This window comes from Galeopterus variegatus, unplaced genomic scaffold, assembly GCF_000696425.1.
Source record: "Galeopterus variegatus unplaced genomic scaffold, G_variegatus-3.0.2 Scaffold5460, whole genome shotgun sequence".
Classification (NCBI taxonomy): Eukaryota; Metazoa; Chordata; class Mammalia; order Dermoptera; family Cynocephalidae; genus Galeopterus; species Galeopterus variegatus.
Genome location: NW_007731571.1, coordinates 57,180 through 70,159, shown reverse-complemented (window position 1 = coordinate 70,159; position 12,980 = coordinate 57,180). Strand labels below are relative to the sequence as shown.

The 12,980-nt window shown below is 35.3% G+C and overlaps 1 protein-coding gene across 3 annotated transcripts in view; it reads left to right on the top strand.

The window, feature by feature from the left end:
• ERCC8 (excision repair cross-complementation group 8) overlaps positions 1-12,980 on the top strand; it is a 67,927-nt gene that overhangs the window by 17,019 nt on the left and 37,928 nt on the right. For 2 of the 3 annotated variants that reach the window (XM_008589458.1, XM_008589457.1), the window contains exons 2-4: positions 407-502; positions 5,293-5,394; positions 9,187-9,310. In XM_008589458.1, coding sequence (XP_008587680.1) covers positions 407-502; positions 5,293-5,394; positions 9,187-9,310 — 322 coding nt within the window. The remainder of the gene's footprint in view (positions 1-406; positions 503-5,292; positions 5,395-9,186; positions 9,311-12,980) is intronic. The other variant, XM_008589459.1, reaches the window with a different exon arrangement.

Sequence of the window (12,980 nt, the reverse complement as noted above, 5' to 3'; positions counted from 1 at the left end):
TTCTCTTAGTTCGTGAGAGTATTTTAAGTCCTGTAATTTAAACTTTTGTCCACTAGAGGTCCTTAGTTAAGTTTGTTACCAGACTTTCTCTTGAAAATTTGTTTCAGTCTCTAAATAGCTTTTTCAAAAATTAATGAAATATAAACTTTTCAAATAAAGTTCAAGATAATGCTTCAGGTGAAAATTTGTGCTGTAATTGTTAGTGCATTTAATAATGTTAAAATTTTACACAGGATCTTTAAAAATCTGTAAATACCTTTGGATGTGTGGTAGAAGATTTAAGCATTACTTGTGATTTTTGTACTATATGTAATCTTATTGAAATAAGGATTTTTTGTGTTAAATTACTTTTTTATTGTTAAGTTTTATCTTTTTTCCCCCTTTAATTTTTATATTTTTCTTAAAGGGTTTTGGGACTGGAGTTAAACAAAGACAGAGATGTTGAAAGAATCCATGGCAGTGGAGTTAACACACTTGACATTGAACCTGTTGAAGGGAGATAGTAAGTTTGTTATGCTTATATAATCATTTTTCTTTCTAAGTGAGATGTAGTAAAATCTTGCTTTTTCAGATAATGTAGAAGTTTCATAAAAATTAGTAAAAATTCTAAATTGTAGCATTTTTTAATCTGGCATTATTATGATTTATGTATAATAAATACAGAACAATAAACCTACAAAATGTTGCCAAATAAACATTTCCAAACTACTTTAATGTAAATATATTCATTGTTAAATCAACAAACATTCAACTTATTTTGGATGTAGAACAGTTTTTAAGTGTTGGATATGTCTTTAGGTGCTATCTTAAAACATAGTTGCTACTCTCAAGGTGTCTAATGGGAAAAAAATATATAAAAAACAAAAGTGTATTTTGGAGAATTAAGTGTGAAGCAAACCAGAATTATATTTGAGTTCCTCCTGGCTTTACCACTTACCAGCTTTGTGACCTAGAGCAATTTACCTAACCTTTCTAATTCTCAGTTGCCTTAACTATACAATGGGAAAAATAATACCTACCTAACAAGTTTGTTGTGAGGATTAATTGAGATATTGTGTATAACATGCTTAGCATAGGAGCTGGCTTATCATAAATGGTTGCCACCAGTACTGCTGGTATTAATCAAAAGCAGTACCACATATACTTTTACTCCTTTCAGTCCATTCTCCCTCCACACAGTAGCTGAAGTACTTTGAAAAAGGCAAGTCTGAACGTATCATTCCCCATCTCACAACTCATCATGACACCACATTAACTCTTATAAGAAAGTTCAAAACCCTTCATGTGGTATATAATTAGACCATATGTAAAAGTAACCAAAGAAAATAGTTTGTCATGTTATGGTATGTTTAGCATTTACCCCTGAAATTTTATAAATAAAACATCATCATCATCATCATCATCATCATTATTATTATTTATGTTAAAATAAGCCAGGATGGGTGTGATAAACTACTACTTTTTACATCCAGCTTCTGCCATGGTCTCAGCTAGTAGTATGTGAGAAACATGTACAGTGAATAGAATTATCACATTAGAATGTGGTTAAATCTAAACGATGACCAGCAATAATTCTCTTCTTTTTCCTGACCTTTTCTCAGCTCAACATAACACCTCCTATGCAAGGACAGCTGCAGGGCACTCACTTATAAAATATATGCAGACATGAGCAGCAAGGGATAGCTGATTTCTTTTGGTCTTGGGTGCTAGTGGGAAAAGTATTGAGTACTGCTACTCTAGCCAGCCATTTGGGTTAGTGATTAGTTGGCAGAGTCAGTGGGGAATTTTAGATTATGTGTGCATGAAATATGTTTGAGAAATACAGCCTGAGAAGTCTTTTCAGAGAGAATATAGAGAAAGGTCTGAAGATTCTTGCTGCAGTGGTTTTCCCCTTTAATGTGTGGTAAAAATCTACAACTATTTATTTCATTGTTTGCTGGGACTTATATTTTGCATAAAACCCTTTTGGTAGCAAAAGAAGAAATAAAAACAACAGTGTGTGTTTGAAAAATTAAATATTGATTTCCTTTTTCTTAAGAAAATCAATAATGTGTAACTTGCTCAAAATACATGTTAATAATTTACCATTCACTGTGAGAACTATGGTGATGTCACTGAAAACCAGAATAAAAACCAGAATACACAAGTCTGGTAAAGAAGTATATAATTTCCATAGTTAGGAATTATTTTAAGAAGACTATCTGAAATTACATTTTAACAGGTGCAGCTGCCGAAGATGTATTTGCATATCACTGCGAAGCTTGAATCTTCTTTTATATCTTCTAAATTCTTCTAAATTAGTTTCTTTCATCTTTAATACCAAGTTTTCTGGTTTGTAGAAAATGTGAAGTCATATCTTTTAATATGTTCGCTCTATTGGCAGAATAGTAACCTCACAGTTAGATAATATTAATTCATTCAGATACTTCAAATAGAGGGGCTGGCCCGGTGGCGCACTGCTACAGTGCGCCACTTGGGAAGCGCGGCGGCGCTCCTGCCGAGGGTTCAGATCCCACATACAGACCGGCCGCTCACTGGCTGAGCGAGATGCGGGAGCAACACCGAGGGTTGCGATCCCGTTGCCGGTCCCGGTCCCGTACAGGCATGACACTGAGGGTTGCGATCCATTGCCGGTCACGAAAAAAGACAAAAAGGGGAAAAAGAAAAAAAAAAATAGAAAGTCAGTTAATTTTACTAATCGTTCAATTTTTTTGTGCAATTAATGTAATCAAAGGAAAGCTTTTGGAAGCCATTCTAACAAAGGCAAAACATCTGACATTATTGTAATTTTGGGAGATGAACAGAACCAGGAAATCTCTGGAGTAAGCTGCCATATTTTGAACATTCTAAAAAAGGAAAAATAAAAAAATTTAAAAAGGAAGAAGAGGATGTTCTAAAGAGGTAAAATTTATTATTGGATTATTCTAAACCAAGCATCCATTCTAATAGTTTAGAAAAATAAATTTTACATAAAAATGAGCAAAAAAAAAAATAGGACTAAGGTCAAAGTCCATACAAACTTATTATAAGAACAAAGAGAATAAGAAGTAGAGTAATCCTCTACAGACAATGAAGTCATGCCAGAAAGATATGTCCATAAAACAGATGAGAACTCTAACCTAATTTCAGAACTAGCTAAAAGTCATTTTTAAAAGATTTAGTAAGTGAACGAATAATATAAGATGGAATTATAAAAACTCAGAAATAAGATGATCAAACTCAAGAAAAAAATTAGAAATAAAAGAAAAATATTTCAGGAATGAAGACTACAACATGAGGAACACAAGCAAATAAATATGAGTAGTGCCTGAGAAATAGAAAATACAAAGGAAGAAATTTTTTTAAATCAAAAAGAAATGAAGAGAGGAAAACGATTCAAGAGGTAGGTACATACGAGGGTGCTTCAAAAAGTTAATGGAAAAACAGAATTAAAGATAACACAAATCTTTCCATGAATGTTTTGAAGTCTCTTGTGTGTAGAATATAGGCAAAGAAGATCCAGTATACATATAATGGGAGTTCCCAAAGAAGAACACCAGTGAAAGAGAACAGAATAAATATTGAAACTATAATTCAAGAAAACTTTCCTAGAATACATAAGATCTGAAACATAAGGGGCAAAATATCATATTGTCACCAGACTGACTTTGGGCTTTATGCCCCCCAAAATGAAGTTTTTATCTAAGGGGCTCAAGGGAAAAAAAATGTGAGTCAAGGATTTTATATCCAGCCAAATTGATTTTCAAGTACAAAGGGACAAATTGCCAATAACATAAAAAATTCAGGGAATGTTCTTCTCATTAGCCTTTACTTAGGAATCTACCAGAGAATGAAATCAGACAGCCAGGATAACTAGAGGGACAGCAACATAAGGAGTGATGGTGAGCAATAATATTAGCAAATAGTAATATTTTATATGGACATATAAATTTGTGGATCTAGGTATTGGTTTGGCTGCTAATATCACATCACAGTAAAGACATCAGTGACAGAGATTATTTTAAATTATAGCACATGAATGCAGTCACCAAAGTTCAGGCTAGCAATTGCAGGACAAATGATTTGGTTTCTGCAACAGATAAATTGCAAGAGAGGGAGAAAGTAAAGGAGGGAGGAAGGGGGTGGGAAACCTATAGACTGAAGGTAAAAGACATTAAAGTTTTTTTTTTGTTTTTTTTTTTTCTCCAGAATTTTTTTTTACAAAATCTTTGAATAGAATAATTTTACAGGTTCTACCAATATAATAGACCAGTTTGAGAGCAGATGCATAATTGTTTCCAAAAAACTATATCATTTATTTTATAGCACCCTCTTTTATTCTTGAAAGTAAGGCTCTTAGTGGTCTGGCCCATGCTGACTTCTCACCTCTCACAACTCTTTCCCTTCTATACTGCTCCGGTAAAACCTTCCTTCTTTTCTTAGAAGGGACTTGGATTGTTACTTTCACACTTATCTGGCTAATTCCAATTCCTTTTTCAGATACCAACTTAAATATTTCAATCCCTGAAACCGTCCCTGAATCACCAAACTGATTAAAAATAGGCTATTGTCACAATGATTCCAGTTATAACTAACAATTTGTGTGATTGTATATACTCTGTCTTCCTACTAGATTGTAAACTCTGGGAGGACAGGAACCATGCCTGTCTTGTTCACAGCTGAATTAGCAGAGTGCCTAATGTATTGTAGGTGCTCATTTAAAGTTGAATGGATTGAGTGAATGCATTCATAAGAGAGGGAAGGAATCTAACATTTATTGATTTCCCTATTTTTTTGCCAGACACTATAAAAGGAATTTTGCACTAAACTTTGTGATTTAGTTAAAATGTCCCCCCCCCTTTTTTTTTTAAAAACGTTGAAAGACGTAAGTGATGTAATTTGCCCAGAGTCAGATAGCTAGTATCAGTGATAGCTGTTCTAATTCTATTTTCATTTAGCACAATTATAATTCAGTTATCTAAAATAATTTTTTGTAATATTTTACTATTTTAATTTTTTTAATTCTACTTTTTTAAGTAAGAAATACCTTTTACCTTCTTGTTTCTACCATCTTTTCTTTTTGGAATCATGAAGGTTAACTAAATGATCACAGATTGAATTTTTCTATATTCATTCTTCTATACATATTAAGTTAAGAAAATTTAGTTCATTGAAGTCTGTGTTAATGAGGATTAATTGTATTTATGGTCTTAATACATTTGGGTGTTTGCAGATCAATTTTCAGAAATTTGCAGTCATCATAAATAAATGGACTATATAAAATGATAAATTAATGTGAATTTTTTCATTCAGCATGTTATCAGGTGGTTCAGATGGTGTGATTGTGCTTTATGACCTTGAGAACTCCAGCAGAAAACCTTATTACACATGTAAAGCATTGTGTTCCATTGACAGGTGTGTATCAAAAATGTAATTCATGAATTTATAAATGGTTGAGTATTTTTTACATTAAATGCAAAACATGAAAATAATAGTTATTTGGCTCAAGCAAATTGTTTAGATGACATATTTAAAGCATATTAATGCTTTCTTGAAAATAATAACTGAAACGCAGGTATAAATTTTGTAACATATGACTTCTCCCAAAAAACTCTGGTATCAGTTTTCAAAAGGATTTTATTAAAAGACTTTTGATTATGATGTCCTTTTTGTTCTGGACCTACATAGCACACCTCAGTAACTACTTAACAGTTTTTAGTACCACTTAATTTAGGATGCATTTCTGAGTCTTTCAGCTAATTATAAACCCCAATTAGATTTTTAACTAATATTAATGGTAACAAAAGATTAAGAGCTAGCTATGATACATGTACTGGCATTCCTTTACCAAACATACACACACACTCCCCATTACCTATACACCTCTCATGTCTCTCTACTCACACAAAGATGCCTAACTTAAAAATGTACTTCTATTTGTCTTGATTTCTCTGACTATTCTTTACTGGTTTACTACTCTTAAGAAAATTATTTTTAAGTCTCTAATAAAATGTTTTGTGATGTTATTGTAGTTTGTTCACAGTGGTCTTTAAATCTTCCTCATTTCCTATGTCTGATGTGATATTGAGCAGACCTTTGAATTAACAGAAAGAATGGGTGCTGAGAAAATGCTTTTAAGAGGAAGAACTTCGTCAACATTAACATCATCAACCATGTTGTATTAAAGCTGTTCTCAAAGTACTAGAATAGGTGTTTAAGTCCGTGGAATATTTGTGAGAAGATTTAGGATTGTTTTTTGGCTCTGGAGCTTCACTTTGGACATACAAATTTGGGAAAGTCAGTTAATCTCTCTGAGCTTCAGATTATTTTGTTTCAGAGGTAACTATACTTGCCCTGTCATTCTTATAGGGTTTTTGTGAGAATTAAATGAACTATTATCTTTAAAAAAGCATGTTGAAAACTATAAAACCACCATGTAAATGGAAAGCAATGTAGTTATATGAAAACTTTGTACAAAGCAAGATATCACCTCAACTACTGTGGGACTTGCTTTTTAAGAGGCTTAGACCATTTATACTCTCCTCAGACCATTTATACTCTCCTCACCCTCACCAAAAAAGTATAAATTCTAAAGTGTAAGACAGTCATATTAATTTAATTCATTTTATCTTATTTTATCCTACCTAACATTTTAACATTTTTCAATTTGTTATACAGCAAATTTGTATTTTCATATATTCTATATGCTATATAATGTTATTACATGAGGGACAATGATCTGCTTTTATGATATGTAACATAAGTAAATCCTTAGTGTGTTGGTCTTTTGTTTTACTGTGACTTTATTCTTGGATTCAAACTCTATGTTTAAAAGTGTGATTTTGAATTTGAAAATGGGCATATTTACAAAATGAGTTAAAATTGCATTTTTTACATCTGAAGAGCTTACAGTCTAATTTTTAAAAGTAATTTCAATAAAGATTTAAGTTAATGTGGATTAGACTATTTTCTGATGTTAACTGGTGGTATACTTAATGTCTTTGTTCTTGAGCACTAAAAAGATTCCTGTACCAAAATTCTTATTAAATGTGAACACATGGTCATACATAGTAAAAGAATAATATTTTGCCTTATTTTAAAATTAAAATTTAAAATATAAGTGAGCTTTTATTTGTGGTCACTACATTAAAGATTTCTTTTATTTAAAACTAATATCACTGGAAAAAATTTGCAGAAGTCAAGATTCATAAGCAGAAATTTATGGAAGGATATTTAGTATCTCACATAACTGTCAGGAAGATGGGAGAATCAGATGTAGAAAATGAGCAGAAAGAGAAGCTAGGATGTAAAATACAGTCAAGGTCACACCCCTGGAATAATTTAGTATGGATTCTGCTACATGTCACCAAGACAGACTCTAAACTCTCAGCCGTGAATAATGGCTAACTCTCCCTGGGGTTTGCATTACCAGCCCTAGATTTAGAGTCTCAGGCGGGATTGCTGAAGCTCGGGACACATATTCTTGCCCATGCTTCCAAGGGGAAAGAAAAGAATGCCTGGAGGCCCTTGCTTGCTGGAACAAGAGGCAAGGCCCTTCTTTTCAATGAAACCAAGGGGATTTCCCCCAAATAGGAGGAGTTTGAATGCTCAGCAGCCAAGAAAAAGGGCACATGTCCACTGCAACTCAACCTATTTGTCTACTCAACATCCATACACACCTTCCCATATTTACTCTTTTTCTAAAAAAAAAAAAAAGGTCCAGCCTAACCTAATACAGTATCTTCTATACAACCTAAAAGATGATCATTCTCTTCCCAAACAGTGATGATCCTAAGTCTATTTAGTTAACACATTTGCCTCCAGTTTAGGGTAGTACCAGTTTTTCCATTAGTTTTACATAATCTTATATCTGTATTCAACTTGTGGGCTCAGTTGTATAGTTAACCTATATGAAATAATGGAAGTAAGAGAAGAAAGGGGAAATCAGTTAAAATATATAAATATCTACATGACAGAGAAAGAAAGGCAATATGGGTAGGGAGTACAGTTTTGTATTTTCATAGCTGTGTCAAAGCCAGAGCTGGCACTTAAGACTTTCCCTTTTCATGTTCTTTTTTCTTCAGTTAGCACCACAAATGTTCAGGGTCCCAAATTCACCCGAAGGAATCAGAACCCATCATGGTCCTGTGTGCATAGGGTTGTAGTAGTCTTCAGTTAACTTTTGTTTTATTATGGGAAATGTATAACACATGCAAAAGTAGAGATTAATATAATGAACTGTGCACCCACCACCCAGCTTCACCAACTGTCAGTCATAATCAATCTTGTTTCATCTCTCCTCCACCACTCATCTGCCCTCAGGATTATTTTGAAGCAAATCTCAGATAGCATATCATTTCATCTGTAATTATTTGTTTATATCTCTAAAAGATAAAGATTTTATAAGCAAAACCACAGTACCATTATCTCATATACACAATAATTCTTGACCTTAAATATCTAGTCAGTGTTTGAATTTCCACTCATTGTCTTATAAATAAACAGCCAGTTTGAATTAAGATTCAGTAAGGAGACAAATGTCACTGTTTCTGAGCATGTACTGCATCCTTCAGAACAGCGCACTGCCCTCACAAGGTGATGTATTGTAGCTGATATCATAACCGAGTCTTCAACAGATACCTGGCATCCACCAATTGCATTCTTTTGTCATAGGATAAGTTCCTCAATAAGTAGCAATATTGTGTGGGATACCATGGAGATGTGTGAGGCATTCAACAATTCAAAAAATGGTAGTGCTAACAGAGTGATACTTGGGAAAAGCAAATCCAAAACCAGAACATTCAACAATTCAAAAAATGGTAGTGCTAACAGAGTGATACTTGGGAAAAGCAAATCCAAACCAGAATAGGTACCTCTTCCAGTAGGGATAAATCATTGCCACTTTCAAGATGGAAGAAGTCCAGTGTAACTGGCTCATCCTTCCAGGCTATATATAGTGCAGAAGTAGAAAGTCTCCCACATTATGAACCTTCGTAGGAAGCAGGCCTCCACATCACACTATAGAAACGTGGATCTAGAGGTGTCTAGACATTCTCCCTCTGCTTCTTCTGGACAGCTAGGACACAGGCATGTGATTTTCATTTGGTCATTCATATCATCCTGCCTGAGACTGATACTTGTTCTTAAAATGATACCAGTTTTGAAACTCAAGTCAGTTATCTGTAAGTTTTGGTTGCTGTTTTATAGAAACCATCCTGATGTTCACAAATACAGTGTGGAGACCGTACAGTGGTATCCTCATGACACTGGCATGTTCACATCAAGCTCATTTGATAAAACTCTGAAAGTTTGGGATACAAACACATTACAAGTAAGTACATTAAAACCTTTCTAAATTACTCTGTAGGATGAAGGAGAATTTAATCCTAAACATTTTTAGTGTGATTATTTGCTAAGATGTCATATGTCTGATGTGAAAGCAGTACAATGGTTAAGGGAGAGCAAGACTGCTTGAGTTCATATACTGGCTCTGCTGCTGACGAGCTAAATGGCATTGGGCAAACACTAAACCTCTCTGTGTGTCAGTTTCCTCATCTGTAAATGGAGGTAGTGATTATACCTTATAGAATAGTCGTGAGGATTAAATAAGCTGATATATGGAAAGGACCTAGGACAGTGCCTGTCATTTAGTATATGCTCAGACACTCAGTGATTATGGTTACCTTTATTATTTGAAAACTACTACAGTCTAGAGATCTAATGAAGAAAATTGGATTTATTTCATACTGATCTAAAAACTTAAAGGAAAAGCAAGCTATTAATTATTGTAGCTTAGTGGGCTGGCTAGTTAGCTCAGCTGGTTAGAGCACAGTGTTATAACACCAAGGTCAAGGGTTTGGATCCCCATACCGGCCAGCCACCCCCCCCAAAATACACACACACACACACACACACATTGTAGCTTAGTAAACGTAGATAGTGGATAATCATTTTCATGATATTTGATCAAATTTAAATTTCTAGTGCTAATCTGTTCCCAGAGCTCTACTCCCATATTTCTCTACCTTTCTACAGAACCTCTTTATCATCTCTTCAACCTTAAAATGTTCCAACCTGAACATGACTGTTCCTCACATTCATTTAGTCATACGATCTTAGAAATTCTTTCAATCTCTCTCATACTTCTCTTTTCCATTTCCCTCACCATCACTGCACATGTAGACTGCTAAAAACTCCTAACTTCCCTGCCTTACTTTCCTGTGCATATCTTCTACACTAAGTTCTACCCCAGAGTTAATCTTGTTACAAAGCAGTTTCATCATGTCTCTACCCCATTCCCTCTAGTGATTCCCATTGTCTAAACTCAGCCTGGCATTCTCAGTTCTCAATAACTTCACCCCGTATTCTTTCAACCCTCGCTTCTGTCTCTTTTTAATACAAATGATTTGCTGCAGCTAAATTGATCTCCTTTTGCCTGCTGATCACATCTTGATTATGTTATATTTCCTATCTCAAGTCCCTTTCCCTGTGCAACTTTTTCCTTCTCTTAAGGTCACATCTCTTCTTGTAATTACATTGAACCAAGAATCAGGACACCAGTTCTAGTCTGATTCTGCTACTTATTAGATGTGTTACTGTTTTAGACCGTTTGTGTTGCTATATCAGAAATACCTTAGACTGGGTAATTTATAAAGAACAGAGGTTTATTTGGCTTATGATTTTGGGACAGCTGCATCTGGCACAGGCCACAGGCTGCTTCCACTCATGGTGGAAAGTAGCAGGCAGCTGGTGGGTACAAGCAGATCACATGGCGAGAGGAAGCAAGAAAGAGAGAGGGGAGGTGCCAGGGTCTTTTAAACAACCAGCTCTTGGGGGAACTAATAGAGTGAGATCTCACTCAGGCTCCTCTCCCCCAGAGAGAGTATTAATCTAATCCATTCATGAGGGATCCACCCCCATGACTCAAACAGCTCCCAAGGCTGCCACATTGGGGATCAGATTTCTGCATGAGTTTTGGAGGGGACAACATATCTAAACTGTATCAGTTACTTTAGGTAAATTATTTAATTTAGTGGAAAAGATCTCTTCAGCTGTAAAATTAAGGTATCAGACTAGGTGATATCTAAGCCTTCCAGTTCTTTGATGCAGTCAGTTTTCAGCTTCTAGAGTCCCTATTAATCACCCTTTCATTTTAAGTTTATAGCACTATTTTTTGTATTCTTATTTCAACACATTCTTATGCCATTTTATAATATCATTTTCATATCTGTATGTTTTATCTGTTTTGATTTGGGGTTTTTTTGCAGCCGGCCAGTATGGGGATCTGAACCCTTGACCTTGGTGTTGAACACCTTGCTCTGAACAACTTAGCTACCTGGCCAGCCCTTTTATCTGTTTTTCTGGATTTTTATTTCCCAAAGGAAAGGACTATGTTTTATATACTACTAAATTCAATGCTGTGTATAGTAACTGCTGAATAAATACTAATGATCTCTGTAACCGATGACATATTAATAACTAATAAAATGAAGTGTAGATATGATTCTAATAAGAAAAACGAACTGCTATGTAAATACAAATTTTGTACACTTCTGATAATTCCAGCTAAATGATGAGTTTTTTTACCTTGCTGTTTTAGAAAAAAATAGACTTATCATTGTGGATTTATATTTATAATACAATTATTTATTTTAAATACATGTCATCAAAAATGAGAATATATTTTAAAGATTAAATGAATGTCATGAACTTCCACTTCTGACTATAATGGAATATTTTGTAGCCAAACCAGCACCTCCACTGAGAAAAACTAGAAAAGGTAAATAAAACATAAACATTTGTTTGAGGGTTTTAGAAAGCTGCTAAGGAATCTAGGACTTGAGAGGCCAGATCCTAGAGAGAAGGAAAACTTATAGAAGTGAATTTAATTTTCCATACACTATTTTCCCCTTTGAGCATTTGCCATTTCTTGATATAGGGCAAGAGATCTAGAAGGCAGGCATTGGGTAACGTTTAAGAAGCAGAGAAGTGAGCAGGACCTTAGTGAATTTCACAAGGCTGGGGAGACAGAAATTGGAATGTAGAGCTGCCAAGACAGCCAGAAATTAAAGAGTCAAGATCACAGAAAGACGAGAGGTCCAAGGAAGTCATCCTGACACTTGGCTCTGGTTCTCCCCTTGAGGCATTGGCTGATCAAGCTATGTAAGACCACAGAATAAGTGAAGTAGAAAACATCTGAAAACCACAGCAGAGTTTTTCTCAGTCACATGGTACTAGAGAGAAAAATGGCTGTGCAGTACATTACTTGCTAAGTAGGACGAGGCCTAGATAAAACCCAAGGCTCTTAATTAGGTCACCTGAGAGAGTATACCCTAAGAATGTGTACACATGGGGATAAATGGAGCCTGTAGTAGGAAAAATAATGCCCCCTCCTCCCCAAGACATGTATGTCCTAATCCCCAGAACCTATGGATATGTTATGTTACATGGCAAAGAGGGATTAAAGTTGCTGCTCACCTGACCTCAATATAGGCAGACTATCCTGGATTATCCTGGTGGGCCCAATGTAATCACAAGGGTCTTAAAAAGTGTAAGTGGGAGGCAGAAGAAGAGAGACATAGGGAAATGTGACTATGAAAGAATGGACAGAAAAAAGTAAAATTGTGGGCCGGTCCAGTGGCACACGGGAGAGTGCGCCGCCTGGGAGCGCAGTGGCGCTCCCGCCGAGGGTTTGGATCCCATGTGGAGACCGGTTCCCGCTCACTGGTTGAGCGCGGTGCGGGCGCAACACCAAGGGTTGCAATCCCCTTGCTGGTCCCCGGTGCAGGCGCGTCACTGAGGGTTGCGATCCCATTACCAGTCAGTAAAAAAAACAAAAAGGAAAAAAAAAAAGTAAAATTGTTGGCTTTGAAGACGGGTGAAGGGGACCATGAGCCAAGGAATGTGGGTGGCCTCTAGAAGTTGGAAAAGGCAAAGAAAAGGATTTTTTTCCTGGATCCTCCAGAAAGGAATGCAGCCCTGTCAACATCATATATTGTGAG